This window comes from Ranitomeya variabilis, chromosome 7, assembly GCF_051348905.1.
Source record: "Ranitomeya variabilis isolate aRanVar5 chromosome 7, aRanVar5.hap1, whole genome shotgun sequence".
Lineage (NCBI taxonomy): Eukaryota > Metazoa > Chordata > Amphibia > Anura > Dendrobatidae > Ranitomeya > Ranitomeya variabilis.
This window is the reverse complement of record NC_135238.1, coordinates 49,937,850-49,958,090: the sequence shown is the minus strand read 5'-3', so window position 1 is coordinate 49,958,090 and position 20,241 is coordinate 49,937,850. Positions and strand designations below refer to the sequence as shown.

The following is a 20,241-nucleotide window of genomic DNA, read 5'->3' as shown; positions in this document are numbered from 1 at the left end:
ATCCATGTTAAAATCATCTTTCTTCTCAGTGTACTTTTTTTTTACAGGTGAAGGTACACGACATAGAACAGCCAACGGGAGGCCATAAGGACGCTGATGAAGACCCCTCCTGTCCATAAGGGCCTACTGATGTCATAGAAGAGGTCCCTCTGTACCCTGGTAACTGCTGAAGGAAATCTCCTGTACACCAATTCCCCACCCCCAAAATCATTGACTAATATTCTAATATGTATGATCAGTTTAATGGCGCAGACACATGGCCGTATCACATGCGAGGATCGCATTGCACTGCACGGACTGGCCATCTGGCACTTCTGGCAAATGTCAGATGGGCTGCTCCAGTTGTGGGCTGCATTGTCTGCCATGCTGTTAACAGTATCAGCGTCCAACCAACATGGGCCTAGGTTCTTTCAATTTCCAGGCCTAAATTTCACTCCCAGCCCATCCCTTGTCCGAGGATTGCGATGTGATCCTCGTACGAGAAATACGTCCCTACGGGAAACATACGATCGAATGAATTACTCCTGCAATAACAGCTGATCGCAGGGTGGTTTTAGGCGCAGGATTCGTGTCAATCATCAAGGTCTAACAGAAGGGGCTGCATTTATGAGACAGCATGAATTAAATGCTAAATATCAGAAATCCACCCTTGTTTCACCTTAAAAGGGATGTTCCCTTTCAAATATTATTTGTCCCTTTCTTCATTTTATTTCAAAGAAGAAAAAAACACACGCCTTACTCACCTTCCCCAGGTCCACAGGAAAGTCTTGGGATATGGCGGTGGTTGCGGCGCTGACGTCACCTTAGCACGGCAGCCAATCAGGGAGCTGAGCATCTATGATTGGTGCATTCTAGTGTAGACGGAACACTCAGTCCCGAGCTCACTGATTGGATGCTGCACTGCCAGGGTGACATCAGCACCACAGCCAATGCTAGAAACCAGGAACAGATCCCCAGCAATCCAGAAGTCTCTGGAACACCGAGAATGGGGCTCTGCAGCTATGTCCTATATTCATTGTCTATGGGACTGATGGAAAAAGTCAAGTGCTGTACTCGGTAGTCCTATAGACAATGAATGAAGCAAAGGCTGCGCACATGCAACTCTGTTTTATTTAGGACTCTGGACAGGGCCAATCTTGAAATCTCTGGAGGAGCCAGTGGTCGTACCCCCCAGCAATTTGTATGTTATCCTCTATCTATCGGATAGGATTACCTTGATTTTTGGGTGAAATAACCCTTTAAGGCTTACTAATAAGTGTGCATGAGGCTGATCCCAAAGTTGTCACATTACATTTCCTGCCCATTTAAAGGGGTTGTCTAGATTTTTTTTCTGCAGTGCAGCTTCATGATGCCTGGTTGGCAGAGGGTGGCGCGTTCCTGCTCGAGTGACCACTAGGACCAGCGGCGCCATCACACGTCTTTGGGCTCTCAGACACCGCTATATGAGACACCTTAACCTCTGCAACATTGGAGGAGCACGGTGGCAATCAGCAGCGCCACTAAAAGTTAGAAGACCTATTAGAAATAGCTTGTAAGCGCTGCTTGTTTGGTCTCCGCTGCGGTGGTCAGTAATCTAGGCAATGAGCAGTAAACGCTGCTTGTTTGGTCTCCACAGCGGTGGTCGGTAACCCAGGCAATGAGCAGTAAACAGCAAAATATATACAACTTTAAATAATAATTACATTGCAATTTTTATTGTTTTTACAAGCACTTTGCAATTTTACCCTTTAAAGACCAAGTGACATCCCCTTTAAATATACTTATACTGTGTGATCCCTGACTTTTGGATTGGGCTCTGACAATGCCTTCCTGGCTGCGCCGAGGTCACGTGGGAGAAGAGCAGCAGATGATTGACATGGAACGTTGAGCCAGCCAGTGGGCGTTCTGTGGGCGGAGTCAGCAGCAGTGGAGGCGTGTCAGCAGCAAAGCCTGGATCTTCCTGTGCTGCTGACTGTGCTGGAGGGGCTTAGTTCAGTCAGTGTGAGACCACAGGACAGGAGAGAGCTGCTGCTGCCAGCCTTGTGCCCATTCATTGTGTGCCTGCCTGCTGCCCTCCAACACAACCAGGCTCCAGATCCTGCCACCTCCAGGCTGTGCAGGAATCTCCAGGGTGTTGTGCCATCTGTGCAAGGTAAGAAGGAGCAATGTCTTCTTATGTGCACTTCTGCTTGGCCTTACTGCTCACAGCCTCATGCCAATGCCATACAGCCCTGCTGATTACCCCTAGGCTATGCTGGCAGGTGACAGATTCCATAGGTCATCTCTTACAATATATATATATATATATATATATATATATATATGATTTTTCCCAGTGCTATCAGTATTATTGTATCTAAATAATCCACTACATTCATGCAAAATGTAAAAAAAATTAAAAATGATAACCTGCAAGTAAATACTTATTCCATCGGAGACTGTTTATTGTTTTGTTCCTGTATCTATAGACCGGTCAATATTGCCTTTTCATGGCCAGGACGAGCTGCAGACGACCACCAGGGTTCTTCATTTCTTCCGCCATACACCTCATTTCAGTCAGAGAGCCTTTATTTGTTATGATTCTTGATTATAATAGACGTTCTTTTTTACGCTCCCATCCCCCGTCCATCGCCTCGCTGCAGCTATGTGTTGTTATTTTTCATGTTGTGCAGCTGATGGTGGCATGATTGCTGGTGATGATGGATGGGCACATGGTACAACAGAAACCAGCATCAGCACCATTGGGTGTCAGTCTGGGGTTAACTCTTGCTCTACCGGAGGAATAGGCGATACGAGCAGTCGATAAATGTTTTTAGTTTAAGGGTGGTGTGATTGAGGCTTTCTTTACATATGTTTGTTTTTACGTTTCATTTCTAGGAATTTAATGCAATATTTTTATTTTTTTATTTTTTATTTTTTACAAGTGCATTTTTTCATGCAGTCTTTGGTTTTGCATGAAAATAAACACCTGTAGCGTGCTGTTTGGGGAAAAAAATGCTAAGGACCCCAAACCCCCTCCATCTTGTCACGTGCACAAAGGTTGTATTTTTTTTTGCAAGTGTCAGTACCGAAATGTGCAACAGCAATCTGCTCTGATTATTCTGTTTTGGGGGCTTTTTTTAATGCAGATTTCATGTAGTGTTTTTTAGTGCAAAAACGCTGAGATTCTTCACTTAAAACTGCACTTGAGTTTTTTTATGCTCCTCTAAAAATAGAAAAAATATATACTAGATGGTGGTCTGATTCTAACGCATCGGGTATTCTAGAATATGTATGTAGTTTATTTATGAAGATTTCAGAATAATGCAATTTATACACAGGATTCGGCCGGCCAGGCGCGACCAATTAGCGAAGCGTGGTTCAAATTCCGCACCAATTCGCGGCCGGACTGCGCCTGTTGTTGATTGGTCATGGCCGGCCGGGTGTGACCAATCAGTGAAGCCAGATGCAGGTTTTTGAGGGCCCCGGGCGAAAGAGTCTCAGTGGGCCCCCTCTTTAACACATACCACGATTCATGATGCACAGATACAGCAGAGAAATATAGCACAGCCCGCGTAGCATATAGCACAGCCCGCGTAGCATATAGCACAGCCCGCGTAGCATATAGCACAGCCCGCGTAGCATATAGCACAGCCCGCGTAGCATATAGCACAGCCCGCGTAGCATATAACACGCGAGACCGCTACGTCATCATCTCGCGAGACCGCAATGCATGGCCCGGAGCGTCGCGAGGAGTGGGAAAGGCGCCGGAAGGTGAGAATATAATGATTTTTTATTTTTTTTATTATTTTTAACATTAGATCTTTTTACTATTGATGCTGCATAGGCAGCATCAATAGTAAAAAGTTGGTCACAGAGGGTTAATAGTAGCGTTAACGGACTGCGTTACACCGCGATGTAACGCAGCCATTAACCCTGTGTGAGCGCTGACTGGAGGGGAGTATGGAGGGGGCCCTGACAGAGAGTAAGAAGTGGCGAATTCGCGGCCGGACTGTGCCCGTCGCTGATTGGTCAGCGACGCGTGATTTCCGTTACAGACAGACAGGCGGAAGTGACCCTTAGACAATTAGATAGATATAGCACTTCTGCAGGCAGGTGCCGGCTGTTGCTCCTGCGCTGCAGCATAATCGCGTGGTTACTGTGCACTTAATCCCTTTTGCAGATTTACTTGAGCAAGGGAAAAAAAAGTCATTTTGAAAATGGCGCCTGCGCAGTAGCAGCTATTATATAGAGATCCGATACGTGCTGTTGCCGCCATCTTGGTGAAGGGCATTTTTTTTCTTCTCCAGCAAGATGGCGCCACCTGCGCAACAGTATGTGTGTGTGTGTATATATATATATATATATATATATATATATATTTTTTTAGTGAAAACTTTGATATTGTGACACAGAGATGCGGCTGCGTGAGCTGCTCATGTAGAAGAGGATTGAAATGGCGCTGGGAACAGAAGAAGGCGGTGATATATTTTATGGTGTTATCCAGGACTCTTATTATTTTTGTATGTGGGGCTATATAGTTGACAACTGCCTGTTCTGCAGGGAAACGATCTCTGCCTGTTCAGGTGGCAATTTTCTGGCTCCATTTCACCTCTCGTCAATAGAGAATCTGTTCCTTTTCCGGTCTGACGGGGCGTCAGTGCAGTGATTGAAAGTTGGCTCCCTGCAGTAAGGCAGCGGGGAGCCGGCTGTTAATTGGCATAACATTGGCAGAGAGATGTTCTACCAACACAACAGAGTGGAAGGGAAGACTCTGCTCTGTTGACGTGACGGCCGCGGCAGACGCTGCATGAGTGGTCTGGGAGCACTCTGAGCCAGCAGAGATTAGACATACAGTTTAGATCGCGGTCTGCCAACAGCTATATTGTCTGACCCCGCCATACATGTGCTCCGGTTAGCCACATCTGGAGGAGGAGGTTAGGGGTATACGGATGCTGTTGCTCCTTAGTAAAGAGCAGATAGTATTGCCTTTCTGGCATGGCGCCATGATGGAATGTGCCTTTGGTGATATGCATGCCCTTCTGTGGGAGTCAGGAGGTGTCGGCTACTGTGCTTGGCCAGGTGACACAGAAGTCGCGGCCAGTGGCTGAGTATTGGTTCTTTAAGATTGCAGTGAAGAAGTGAGCAAAGAGAGGACTGCCAAAAGATGGAAGATCCAGTTCCCTGCTGCAGAGCCGAGCGGGAGAGCACAGGAGCAGCAGAGAAGACCCATGGTATTGGGCCACAGAAGAGAGAGATGGGGCTGCCTGTGGCACAAGGAGGCACCAGAGAGAAGTCCATGTCTTGTTCTGTCATTGTGATGCATGTAAATAGTTAATAAAGACTGTGTCTTTAAGAAGCCATGTTACTGGCAGGTGGAATGGAGCTTGTTCTTGTATGATGTGACCCCTTTGGTCACAGAGTGTTGCACGTAGGAAACCAAAGGACTGGTTGGTGCCCCCAGTATGGAGCTGTAACTGGCTATCGAAGAAGATGGAGAGCTGGTCGAATGAAAAATCCTCCCTGTGATAGGATTCCGGGGTAGGTGGTGGGGAGTCCCCATATAAGTTGCTGATTGTGAAGTTTGGCAATTTGGATGAGTCTTCCCCCACTGCCATCCCATGGTCCAGTTACTTTACAATCAGAAGAGGGGATAGGGTTTCCCAGCTTGTGTTTTCCTCTATCTGCTTTGCTCCAGCTCATGAATGGAGGGATTGATTCAGATAATAGGAGTGTATTATGGACCTGCTAGGAGAAATCATCTCAAAACGGTGCAGGGGCCTAAAGAGAAGAAGAAAAAATGTCTCTGTACAGAATATAAGTTTATGTTTTTATAAAAGTTGGGGCTGTAAACTATTTTACATAGACATCCTGCAGCTCTGCACTCCCACATATCACATGCTAAGTGAATAGCTTTCTGGGAGAGTTGCCAAGGAATGACTGCATTATTTTCTAAGTGGTTCTTAAAGCATACCGTCCGTTATTAAGTAAAAGCGCGTGCTTGTAGTTTTAATGCCAATGACTTTGTCATAGTTGATTTACCCTCAGAGTGCTCCCAACCAAAGGTACAACGTCCAAACATTCACTTATTTACTTTGGATGTCTATCCAGCCTGTGAGGTCTGCCAGCACTGTGTGTGCTGGAACTTTCGTTATTTTACAGCCCAGTTACATATCTGATGGCCCACCTCTCTTGTGCCTGTATGCAGTATAATGGACGAGAGTGCAGACATCTGCCACTACTCCCTGTAATTTGTCTGTCTCACCTGCTGGAGACAGGTTACACCTGGTGTGAGGTAGTAGGACAAGATATTTAGAGGCCAGCTAGCAATTTTCCTATTCATTACATTACTAATCAGATGAGTATGAGTTTGTTCATAGGGAAAAACCCTATAACTCATCAATGTCTTTTTAACAGATTACATTTTAATGTAAAGATTTGGAATAATAAGTTGCACAACTGAATGTGTTAAAAAAAAATGTTCCTGTGCTGAGATAATCCTATAAATGTGCCCCTGCCATGTGCTGTGTGAGACCCTAAAGATCATCGAAGAAAGACGAATGGCAAAAGGTGACAAGCAGGACGCAGACCACATCAGTAAAAGACTAAAGAGGCCCATTCTAGCAGACAAAGAACATATGTATGGAGATGGAAGGTGAACCTCTGAAGAGCAAGACCAGGAAGGTATACCTACAGATCAAAGAGATACGATGAAAGCTTCGACCAAGAGTGGGAATTCTGAAAGACGAGAAAACCAGATATTTAAATGGAATGCATGGGGTCCACTTATCAGACAAAAGGCCAATTGAAATAAAAAAAAAAATAAAAAAAATAATCTTTAATAGATATTTTAAAGTTTTTTTGTTATCTAATATGTAAAGCTGAGTGTGTGTATGTGTATGTATGTGTGTATGTCCGGGATTGGCATCTGCACCGTCGCAGCTACAGCCATAAAATTTTGCACAGTAACACGTCTGGACCCCGAGAGCGTCATAGGCTATGGTGTGAGGCGAAATTTTAACCCTGCGCTTTCCAATTCACCAAACAATTTTGCCCCTATCTACATAATGGGGACAAAGTGAAAGGAAAAGTGTTGGAGGCAAATCGATAGCTGCCTGATGTGAACAAGGGGGACTTAAAGAATGAGAGCGATGGCGCCAAAGAGTATATACCATACAGTTGCTAAGGTGGGGCCCCGACATGGGATACTCACCACACACGGGGATATGAACACACACACAAAATGCGCCACACACTACCACGTGCTTGAACACATATACCACCCTCGGCACACATTTCACCACACATACACCAACCTCGCCACATAAAAGTCGAAACACAAAAGTCGCCACTCAAAACTCGCCACATGCAAAACTACGCTCACGCAAAACTCGCCACACGTGCAAAACTCACCTCATGGAAAACTCGCCACACGCGAAACTTGCACGCGCGGAAAAATTGCCACATGCACAAAAGTTGCAGCACATGCAAAAGTTGCCTCACACAAAACTTGCACATACCGTACTCAAAATGCACCACACACAAAACTCGCCACGCGCAAAACTTGCTGCACACAACTTGCTACACTAACCTGTCACATGCAACTCCACACACAAAAAGTTGCTACACGCATGTCACCACACAAAACTCATCTCACAAAAGTCGCTACATTCATGTCGCCACACGCAACTCAACACACACAACTTGACACATGAAACTCGCCCTAAAACACACACAAGTCTGGTATTATCCTTCAAAAATAAAAATCTGATTAATAAGCAACAAACTACAAGAGCAACAAATGTACCATATAGGAAATACGGCAGCTGTCAGTCACATGACCAGTCTATTATGTGTATGTGTGAGCTAATATATACTGTTGTGAATTCTGCTCTTGGGCTCCCTCCGGTGGTTGAAAGTGGTAGCGCTGCTGTCTCTGAATCGCAGCATTTATCAGGTGTGTTCACTTTGTGCAATCCTGACTGGGCTATTTAGTCTTGCTTCATCCTTTATTCAGTGCCAGTTGTCCATTGTTCCTGGAGGATTCACATCTCTGCCTGGTCTCTCCTGCTTTGCAGTTCTTTTCAACAAAGATAAGTTCTGGCCTTGATTTTTTGCTGTCCACATGCTGTGGCCTTATTGTTCAGTTCTTTTCCATGTTTTTGTCTTGTCCAGCTTGGTCTGTATAAGGATTTGTTTAGCCAAGCTGGTATCTCTGGAGATGCAGATATACCCTCCATATCTTTAGTTAGCTGTGGAGTTTTTGCATTTTCTGTGGTGGATATTTTCTAGTGTTTTAATACTGACCGCATAGTACTCTGTCCTATCCTTTCTATTTAGCTAGAAGTGGCCTCCTTTGCTAAATTCTGATTTCAGTCTGTGTATGTTTTTTCCCTCTCCTCTCACAGTCAATATTTGTGGGGGGCTGCCTATCCTTTGGGGATTTTCTCTGAGGCAAGATAGTTTTCCCTTTTCTATCTCTAGGGGTAATTAGTCCTCCGGCTGTGTCGAGATGTCTAGGGAGCGCTAGGTACATTCCACGGCTACTTCTAGTTGCGGTGTTAGGTTCAGGGTCTGCGGTCAGTACAGGTACCACCTTCTCCAGAGTACGTCTCATGCTGCTCCTAGGCCACCAGATCATAACAATATACTGCCAGGGGGGAGGACTTCCTGTTGGCTGGGGATTTATCAGGCTGCCAATTTAGCTTACAAATACTGAGGTAAAAATACTGACCAAATAACGTGTGAACGAGGTCTAATACAGGAGGAGATGACTTACAGGTATATACTATATACAGAAGGAGATGACACACAGGTATATACTATATACAGGAGGAGATGACATACAGGTATATACTATATAAAAGAGGAGATGACACAGGTATATACAGGAGGAGATGACATACAGCAGGTATATACTATATACAGGGGAGATGACCTACAGGTATATACTATATACAGGAGATGACATAAAGGTATATACTATACATAGGAGGAGATGACATACAGCTATATACTATATACAGAAGAGATGACATGCAGGTATATACTATATACAGGAGGAGATGACACATAGGTATATAGAATATACAGGAGGAGATGACATACAGCAGGTATATACTATATACAGGGGAGATGACATACATGTATACTATATACATGAGATGACATACAGGTGTATACTATATATAAGGGAGATGACAAACATGTATATACTGAGGGGAAAATGAGAGGAGTGAGCTAAAATAGTGGAGTGATCAGAAAATGTGAGGTCGAAATGACAAGGGTTAGGGTTATACAGCGCTCATGAATATGGAGGAATACATGGCAGCAGGTTTATTGGACCTCTAGTGATAATCTCTTGCTGATAAAACTGTGATTTACTTATTTTATTTATTTTCCCAAAACTGCAGTAAGCAGCCCAGTAAGTGACACATTACTGGAATCAGGGTCTCTGTCTCTACATTATATGGCAAAAACATGCTGCCAGATTTCCTCTAAGTAATATTGAATAGGTACCGTTATGTGACACAGCATGATACCTGCAGAGGCCTCCTGGGGCTTTCATCAGTCAGACCCTTGGCTGTAGTCTGGAGTATATTGTGCACTTGCGTCACCCCTAATGGCTTTCTAGATTACGCTTGCCGTCTCCATATCATATGCATTATGTAATATTATTCTCAAGCTGTTGCAAAAAAACAAACAAATCCACAATCTATAAAGTAGATGTGTATAACTGGCCATTTCCAGCCACTCTATGGTTTGCCCTGTGGCGGCTGCAGGCCAGCACCGGACAGGAGCGGCCTCTGTAAATCACTGGTGCAGATCAATAGTGAATGATGTTGCTGTGCATTAGAGAATAAGAGGAGGACTCTGCGCCCCTCACTAATCCTCCGCCATGATGCTTGCATCAAGTATGCAGACCTGTTATCTGGGAGAAGTAAATCATTTCCAGAAGTTGCACTGACTTTATGATGGTTAGCTTTATGTATGGATATTGGTATCTTTAATATGAACCCATCAGAAATATTCATGGCTTGTGTTACCAAACCGAACACCTCCCCATAGGGGCCCGCCGGTAGCAGCGGCATCTTAGCAGGTAAAATATTTACTTAGGCCCTTTATCTCATCCTCTATGGACAGTCGTCCATATAAGAATAGTGTGCAAAATAAATAGTTTTTTTTTTAATAATCTTGTTGCAGAACACCTCATTTTGTGAACATTTATGTTTTGATTATTACTTATAGTTCAAGATACGTGTCCTCTTCTTCACAACCATCCGTATCAGCTGGTAAAATAGATGTGACCTCTGAAAGTGTCCTGTGGGATCTGGCACCACCGCATTGGCTGAAGATCTTTTAAAGAGAAGGGATAGTCTTCAAATTAACAATTTTTCTCTAGTAACCCCCCACGACAGCACACCTGGAGGATGTTACCCCTTTCCTAATAGGGACAGGAAATGACAAGAGGTTAAATAACCCCTCCCTCATCCTCCCCTCAGTGTTCTTTCCTGTCCCTACTAGGGATGAAGAGGTCATCCCAGGTGCACTGTGCCGGCAGCGGTCACCGGGGGGTATACAGATAATCTGGCCGGGCAGCTGGGATCAGACTTACGTCCATTCCCTGTCGCTGCTCCCGTCTCCTCCGACTCGGGACTCTTCTCCGCCGCCATTCTGCGCCTGCGGGTAAGGTCTGGGGCGTTCTTCGGCTGGAGGCCTCTCGGAGCTCTCCAGCCCTTCTCCTCCTCCGTACCACGCGCGCGTGTAGGTACTTCCGGTCTGAAGCCGGCGGCCGGATATGACGTCAGACGCCGGCCGGCTTCTCTGAATCAGGAAGTTCCTCGTGCGTTCCAGCCAGGAACGCTAGGCAGATTGCATGGAAGACGTCGGCGTTTTCCCCCCACGTACTTCCGGACACCGGAGGAGGAGGTCCTCATGCAGGAGGACAGGTGCTGCGTCCGGTCGCCTATATATTCAGGCCCTGGACAGGAAGACATCGCAGGTAGGACCACTGTGTGGTGAAGACTATGGAAATGTCTGCTTCCTCGCGCTCTGCACCTGCAGAACACAGCACCATCCCGGCCCCAGTGAGTAGTCTGGCCCCGGTTGTCCACTCCCTGATGTGGGTTGTAGTCTTATGATTCCTTCTCCCCTTCCTTTTTAGGGGGACAGGGAATCCACATCAGGAAGTAAAACAAAAGCCCGCAAATGCGCAGTTTGTATGAAGAAGCTATCCTCTTCATACAAGAAATCATTGTGCAAGGAATGCACAGACAAAATTGTCAGCGAGGAACGGCCATCCCTGATAGAGGAGATTAAAACCTTAATCCAGCAGGAGATTAAAACATCTCTGGCCACTCTTTCCCAACCTACACCATCTCCTAGTGCCCCTCCTGAGGCTAAGAAAAGAAAACTCAATCCACAGGAGGAAGAGCAGGAGGACTCTCAGGGAGAGACGTCGGACGAACCCCCAGAGGAAGGTGAATTATCCCTGGACTCTGAAACTGTCCAGCAAGAGAGATACTACTTCTCTTCATCTGATATAGAAGAACTCCTTACGGCTGTAAGGAAAACTATGGAGGTTGAGGAAGAAAAGACGGCCCAGTCGGTGCAAGAAGAGATGTTTGGAGGACTTCGTTCTAGGAAGCGTCAGGTATTTCCTATTCACCAAAACATCCGAGATTTAGTTCTGGACGAGTGGGAATCCCCAGAAAAGAAGCTGACTACTCCAGCAGAAATTAAAGACAGATTTCCTGTGGATGCCGAAACAGCGTCATGCTGGTCAGAAATTCCAAAAGTGGACGTCCAGATTGCCAGAGTAGCCAAGAAGACCACGCTACCGTTCGAGGATGCCTCTCAACTAAGAGACCCTCTGGAACGTAAGATGGACGGACTACTAAGGAAGTCGTGGGAAACGTCAGCATCTTTACTGAACATCAATTCAGTATCCACTTGCGTAGCTAGATCTATGCATCGCTGGCTGGGGCAGCTAGAGGAGCACTTATCCTCAGGTACTCCGAGAGAAGATATTCTGGCCTCCTTGCCTATCTTCCAGAAAGCAACAGGCTTTTTAGCAGATGCTTCTGCAGAATCCGTCAGAGTGACGGCGAGATCATCCGCACTGTCAAACTCAGTAAGGCGTGCACTCTGGCTAAGATCCTGGTCTGGGGATATGACTTCCAAGATGAGGCTGTGTTCCATTCCCTTTAAAGGAAAGTATATGTTTGGACCAGCCTTGGATGATCTTTTGGAGAAAGCTTCAGACAAGAAAAAGACCTTACCGGAACCTAGAAACCCTAGAAAAAAACCCTTCCGCGCTCAGCAGGAGCATACCCCTCAATACAGGGGAAAGGGTAAGACAGGTCGCTGGAGCTATCCGAAAGGAGGGAAGGACAGGAATCTTTTTCTTTCACAACCCCAAAACCAGAGAAAGCAATGACGCCGTCATAGTGGGGGGTCGCATTTCGAACTTCCTCCCAGTCTGGCAAAAGATCGGGGTGGATCAGTGGACCTTAAGATTGGTCAAAGAGGGGATGAAAATAGAGTTTACATCATACCCCCAAAAAAGAATGAAAACTACAACATTATCAACACCAAAGCTACAGTCCACCCTGATAGCTGGGATAGAAGATCTCTTAATCAGCAATGTGATCTCCCCAGTCCCAAAAGACGAAAGAAACAAGGGCCATTATTCCAGCCTATTTCTGATAAGGAAACCAAACGGAACCCATCGGTTGATAATCAATCTGAAACCGCTGAATCAGTATGTAATCTACAGAAGATTCAGAATGTAGTCCGTCAGATCGACAGTACCCTTAATAGGGCAAGACTTCGTCATGGCAACCATCGACTTACAGGACGCATATTATCACATCCCAGTCCATCCAACCTATCAGAAATTTCTAAGGTTTGCAGTCACCAGAGGAGAAGTTATAGACCACTTCCAGTTCAATGTCCTCCCATTCGGACTATCATCAGCTCCAAGGATCTTTACAAAGGTCATGTCCGAGGTGATGGCGTACATCAGAAGTCGGCAGATATGCATAATCCCATACCTCGACGACCTCTTGGTAGTGGGCCCCACGGTTCCAATTCTACAGGAACACCTTCAGACAACAGTCCAGATCCTGTCATCCCTGGGTTGGGTGATAAACCCCAAAAAATCGGATATGGTTCCGTCCACAACGAAGATCTTTTTAGGGGTCTTATTAGACTCCCACAGACAAACCTCTTTCTTGCCCGAACAAAAACGGTCCCTGCTTACATCAAGGATAAGAACATTGCGAGACAAGAAGAGAGTATCTCTAAGATGGGCCATGTCGGTTCTAGGTACCATGACATCTTGCATCCAGATGGTGGCATGGGCTCAAGCCCACACCAGGATACTTCAGACACACATTCTGTCAAGCTGGGACGGATCCCCAGGTTCTCTAGACAAAAAGATCCAGATACCACCGCATGTAAAATCCTCATTAACATGGTGGCTACAAAAAGAAAATTTAATAAGAGGAGTTCCCTGGTTGCAGGTCCCAGCAGTGACCATAACAGTAGATGCCAGTGGAAAAGGTTGGGGAGCTACGGTAGACCAGCACATATTCCAGGGATTCTGGTCAGCCGAAATAGCACAACAATCCTCGAATTTCAAAGAGCTAAAAGCAGTGGAAGAAGTCCTCAAAGCAGCGGTAACTCTTGTACAAAATTCCCACATAAAAATATACTCAGACAACATGACAACAGTCGCTCACCTTCGCCACCAGGGAAGTACAAGACACGTAGATCTAAAAACAATATCGGCAAGAATATTTTCGTGGGCCGAGGAACATGTTCTCTCCATATCCGCCCTACACATAAAAGGGGAAATAAACGTACAAGCCGACTTCTTGAGCAGAAGAGAGGTCCATCCAGGAGAATGGAGCCTAAACCCGGAAGTCTTTCAGATACTAGTCAAAAGATGGGGTCAGCCAGAAGTAGACTTGTTCGCGAACAGCCAGAACACAAAGGTAAACCAGTTCTTCTCACTAGATCCGATATATCCGGGGTTAGCTGTGGACGCATTGGTCCAGCCATGGACATTCACGCTAGCATACGCGTTCCCGCCATTACCACTCCTACCAAGAGTCCTGCAGAAGATAAGGGCAGAAAAACTCAAGGTGATCCTAGTGGCTCCACTTTGGCCCAAAAGAGGTTGGTTTGGGGCCCTCATCAGTCTAAAGATAGATGGGCCAATAGCACTTCCACCGATCAAAGACCTTCTCTACCAGGGGCCAATACTGCATCCAGATCCCGAAAGGCTACACCTAAATGCCTGGCTTCTGAATTCTCAATTTTGAGAACTAGAGGACTATCAAAGAGGGTAATTAAAACATTACAAAAAAGCCGCAAAACGGTTACTAATTCTATTTACCATAAGATCTGGAAGACGTTCATCACATGGTGTGCTCCTGAACAACCTAACCCAGATAAACCAAACCTAGCCAAAATCCTGGATTTTCTACAAGATGGGCTGGAGAAGGGTCTCAGACCCAGCACCCTCAAGGTACAAGTGGCAGCCTTAAGCTCTTATTTTGACCAGTCTTTAGCTGACCATAGATGGGTAAGAAGATTCATGACGGCGGCTTCCCGCATATCTCCAAGACCCATAAATATAGTTCCATCCTGGGACCTGAATATAGTCCTGAAAGGACTTACACTACCACCATTTGAACCCTTATCTTCCATAACCATGGATAAACTCGCTTGGAAAACCACCTTCCTGGTAGCCATAACAACAGCCAGAAGAGTGGGTGAACTACAAGCCCTGTCAATCAATGAGCCCTACATGAAGATTCTTCAGGACAGGCTTATCCTGCGATTAGACCCATCCTTTCTCCCAAAGGTCGTCTCCGATTTCCACAAATCGCAAGAGATAATTCTTCCATCATTCTATCAAGAACCAAAGAATGAGGAAGAAGAACATTTCCATACTTTGGATGTTCGAAGAATAGTACTCTATTATCTTCATGCATCAGAGAAGATTAGAAAGGATCAAAATCTGTTTGTTCACCTCCTCGGCCAGAATAAAGGGAAGAAGACTTCCAGATCCACAATTGCAAATTGGATCAAAAGAGCAATCCTGGAGGCTTATCAAATTCAAGGCCTTCCACCACCAAGAAAGCTCACAGCCCATTCTACTAGAGCAACAGCTGTCTCCTGGGCCGAGAAAGCCAGTGCTTCCATCGATCAAATTTGCAGAGCGGCTACGTGGTCCTCGGTCCACACGTTCTCCAAACATTACAGGCTTGACCTAATGTCAAAAGAAGACTTAGCCTTCGGAGAAAAAGTCCTTAGTGCTGTAGTCCCTCCCTAAAAATTACTCTTGGGTACTGCTCCAGGTGTGCTGTCGTGGGGGGTTACTAGAGAAAATAGAATTATTCTTACCGTTAATTCGGTTTCTAGTAACCCACCACGACAGCAGGAGTAATCCCTCCCTTTGCTTAATATACGTTCTGAAAAGAATAAATATAATTTGAAGCATTCATTCTCCTGTGGTCCTTTATAATAACACTGAGGGGAGGATGAGGGAGGGGTTATTTAACCTCTTGTCATTTCCTGTCCCTATTAGGAAAGGGGTAACATCCTCCAGGTGTGCTGTCGTGGTGGGTTACTAGAAACCGAATTAACGGTAAGAATAATTCTATTTTTTTTTTTTTTTTATCAGATTTTTGTATATATATATTTTTTCATATCACAATATATATTAATAAATCTTGCATTTTTTTTTGTGTTACTGGCTGCTCTTACAGAATCGTACTTCCTGCCTTTTCTAGAAGTATTTTTATTTATTACAAAGGCTTTTATGGTTACCCTGAATAAAAACCACAGCCATTATTTTCCACAAATTTTGTGTTTGTGTCTTGTGTCTTTATTCAATAAAATTGTGGGTTTTGTGTTGCCATGTAAATGTAGACTTCCTGAAAGAACTGGAACTATATATTATACATTTTACATTAAGCCCTGGCACCTTCCCTCCCTTCAAGCCCAGAAATTTTCCAACAACACCACAGCCATTATTTTCCACAAATTTTGTGTTTGTGTCTTGTGTCTTTATTCAATAAAATTGTAGGTTTTGTGTTGCCATGTAAATGTAGACTTCCTGAAAGAACTGGAACTATATATTATAAATTTTACATTAAGCCCTGGCACCTTCCCTCCCTTCAAGCCCAGAAATTTTCAAACACATTGCAAAGATGTTCGATCGGATTGAGATCTGAGGAATTTGAAGGCCAAGTCATCTTCCTCAAACCATTCCTGAATATTTTTTGTGCTGTGGTAGGGGCATTATCCTGCTATATGTGGCCACTGCCATGATGTGTACCACTGCCACGAGGGGGTTACTTGGTCTGGACCAGGTTTATGTAGGAGGTAAATGGTCTATGGTCCAGTGTTGGCGCTCACTCGCCCATTGTTTCGGAGGTTGACATGGGTCACCTTGATAGATCTGCAGCTACATCCCCCCCTTAAGGAGAAGATACTCTGTTTTGTACCACTTTCTATCAAAGCCAGCACCATCTTTTTCAGCAGCTTGTCATCTCTGTGGGGTCGCTCCAGACGCACTAGCTTTTATTTCTAACAAGGAGTCTCTGGCGCCCATGAGTCGCGCAGATCGTTTCCCTCCCTCACTTCTCCTGCTTTCAACATATCAACTCTAAGATCTGACTTCTCGCTTTCTTATTGTGTTCATAGTGTTTAAACCGTCAAGTGACCAATTTCTGAATATTTGCACAACCTATACAATGAGGAAGCAAGATGGCGCCCACGGTATATAATTTACCGCTTGACGGATAACTCTCGAGCGTGCAGACTTTTTACACCTTCACAATAGGAGACATTATATGACAATGCTGCTGAATTATTTACAGGAGGTGGTTTTGTACCCATTTAATTGGTGTCTTTTGCCCAACAAAATGTACTTCTCTAGGCTTTTAATTGGCGTCTCGTGCCCAACAAAAAAAAGACAGCGCTCATCTTGGCGTGGTGACAGCTAGCTTCTATTATGAGACTGCAAATTGTCTCCTTTTATGTTGGAATTTGGTTTATGAGCGATTCCTACCCCAATACTGTTATCCCAATCACTGTATGAGCGACTCTACAATAGGAGCATAGAAGGAAAAAACATATACCTCATTGTCTGCAGCGTACAGTATGGAACAGTCCCTGCGGCATTGTTTTTGCAGAATATAGACTACCAAGGGTGGTGCATGTATTCTGATGTATTCTGATAATAGGGAGGTTGCAGTGATTTGGGTTATTTTTTTCAACTCCCATGTTTTATTGCAAGGGGCGACAGTTCTGCCGAAGGCTGCTTGGTGGCACGTAGAGTTCCTTCCATTAACAGGTGACTGTATGTTCCTTATGATTTCTGGAGGACCTAATTGGTGGTCTGTGCGTGTGTTAGTAAACCTGCTTCCATTTAATCAACCATTTTCACGAGCACTGCCGCCACCACTGATTGTCAGCTTTCTGCCTATGCACAGCGTACACAGTCAGTGCCAATCAGTGATGTGGTCGGGGTTATACAGAGTTCAACATTCAGAGAACTGCTATATCTTCAGCAGATGAAACTGTTTTTTTTTATCAAACCTGCAGCAAGCAGCCCAATAAGTGATACATCACTGGAATCAGGATCTCTGCCCCTATTTCATGCTGCTCTTAGATTGGTAAGTAAAAACTTGGTGATAGATTCCCTTTAAGCAGCTAGTCCTGTGTCTTCGGACAATAACCATTCACTTCAGCACAGCATGTACTCGGCCGTTCTGCATTACACACATTCATCTTGTATTTCATTATGGAAAGAGGCTTTTCTTGGACGACTAGGTCACCGACGTTCGCTGCACACATAATCATAGAAAAGTACATCATAATGAAAAGTTGTGCAGAAGGATTATCAGATATATAGAGTATTTGAGTAGAATATAACACTGGCTACAAATTATTATTTTTTGTATTTACCGTATTTATTATATAGGGGGCCCCATCTCATACTTACTTATCCATTCACCTATGAATAGTCTTAGGCCATATTAACACATTCGAGTCCGGGTGAGTAGACCCGTGGCCGGTCCGTGCATCGGAGCATGGATGTGTGATTCAAGGTTTAGCCTGCAAGCCAATATTGTCTCATACAAAGGATGAGGAAAGAGGATACAAACAGGGGGATTCTCTATTTATTTGATTAATTTACCAAACTTGTGTCCCTTTCCATCCCATTGATGTTACAATTCTCTAAAAAATTGCTAATAAATTGTACTCATTTGCTTCAGAGGTGGGGCGCTTAACCGTAAATGGGTGGTAGAGTTCTTGTCCACATATGTAATAGACTTTGTAGTAGTAGATGTGACGCATGACTGAATCTGAACCTTTGTTCTAGTTCATCTCATAGTCATTTACTTTTTTGTTTAAAGGGGTTATCAGGGCCTTTTTTTTTTTTTTTCTACCCCTACGGGGCTAAGACCTTCCTGGTGGTAGTTTCTAACTACCTGTCTGTCCTGCCCTGCAGCTATCTCTCCTGGCTCAGGTTTTAATTCTCCTGCTTCCTGTGATATCCCATTGGCAGAGCAGTTCTCTTTTTTTCTTGCTTTGCTCTATCGACAGAGTGCAACTTCCGACGTGAGTAACGCCCCTTCGACGGTGCAGAGTTAAAAAAAAAAAAAAAAGCTGCTCTGTCAATGGGGCATCACAGGAAGAAGGAACGGTCCTGACCACTCTACCTTTCATTTCTGCCAAGCGACGATCTTTCCCGGTTCGGGTTTCGATTCTCCTGCTTCCTGTGATCTCACATTGGAAGAGCAGCTCTTTTTCTCCCGCTTTGCTCTATTGACAGAGCGCCACTTCCGATGTGAGTGACGCCCCTTTGACAGTGCAGAGCAAAAGAGAAAAAACTGCTGTGTCAACAGGATATCACAGAAAGAAGGAACGATCGTGACCGCTCTGAGCTGGAAGATATCATCGTAGGGCACAACAGGCAGGTGATTAGCAACTACCTGATGGAAAGTTCTAAGTTCTATAGGGGAAAAAAAAAACTAAATTCATGGGTAACCTCCTGTAGGATGCAAATAGAGGAAGTGGACTGGACCTTTAGTGCCACCCATCTGGTGGGACACAATGTACAAGTATATACTGTAGGTATAGTCCTATAACAGAAGTTTGCAAACAATAGAAAATTATGGTCCTATGCATGGAATGTAGACAATACAGGACATGTCGCCATAGTTTAGCATCATAACTGGTGGATAATTGACCCCTTGGTTGTGCTGGTGTCACGTATATGAATGTTCATGTTTTCCTATGTTCTTTGTAGGCCCTCATCTGAATGCTCATCTACAGCAGCAGTCTGGCTATTTCAGTCATTCAGCGAATAATCCCTGCTACCTGGCAAACATGGCAGACGAAGACCTCATCTTCAGAATGGAGGGCCTGGATAACGCCCACATACTGAAGGATCACTGCTCAGATTGCAACAAGGCTGAAAGTGACGAGGAAGATAACTACTATATCTGTCCTATCACAGATGATGTGTCATCTCAACATGTGGCAAAAACGAAAAAGACCCGCTTCTTTGGTAGCCTGACCAAGGAAGTCGAATATGGGAGCAGCTCATCGCCCAGGAACTCCTTCAGCTTCAGGGTGTGTAATAACCATTTGCTTTTAGTATGTGTTCAATTGTTATTATAAGGAAGGGTGACTAATTTAGAGAGGACCTGTCACTTGCCATATGTGTGTTTGTCCCTGATGACTATGCCGCTGTTTTCCAGAATCTCTATTAGTCTTCGTCTTGTTCTTTTGTGCCTTTCTGTTCCTGAGATATAATTCTCTTCCTTCATGAGGATCATGCCCCTTTGGCTAATGAGAGTAAGCCGAAGATGAAAACAAAATGAGCAAATACCCTGCAATAAATAAATAGCAATAGTACATGAAAATCACATAGGGTACTTAAAAGCCATCCCACCACGTCAGGGTGACCCTATTTGGGACGTTCCTAACTTCCAATATTAAAACCTTACCATTTGTCAAATGACGTAATGTGAAGATCTGAGGAAGACGGAGACCCGGCTAACGGACACTCAGCTATGGGGTACTACAAGATTGTAATGTCCAGTTCAAAGAAAAGGGAGGCCACGGCTTTATTTGTACAGTCTGTTTACTTGTACGGTTGGTCTGTTCCAAATAGGGACGCCTTGACATTCTGGGATGGCGTTTACATTTTTTTTAAAATCAAAATTATCTTAACTAAGTACCCAATGTTAT

General features: G+C 44.6%; 1 protein-coding gene across 3 annotated transcripts in view; it reads left to right on the top strand.

Moving 5' to 3' along the window:
* Window positions 1-1,904: 1,904 nt before the first annotated feature.
* The window catches only part of EEF2K (eukaryotic elongation factor 2 kinase), a 61,649-nt gene continuing 43,312 nt past the window's right edge, over window positions 1,905-20,241 (top strand). The window contains exons 1-2 of one of the 3 annotated variants that reach the window (XM_077275046.1): window positions 1,905-2,131; window positions 19,295-19,620. In XM_077275046.1, coding sequence (XP_077131161.1) covers window positions 19,375-19,620 — 246 coding nt within the window. In that variant the 5' untranslated portion in view covers window positions 1,905-2,131; window positions 19,295-19,374. The remainder of the gene's footprint in view (window positions 2,132-19,294; window positions 19,621-20,241) is intronic. The other 2 variants (XM_077275047.1, XM_077275048.1) reach the window with 2 other exon arrangements.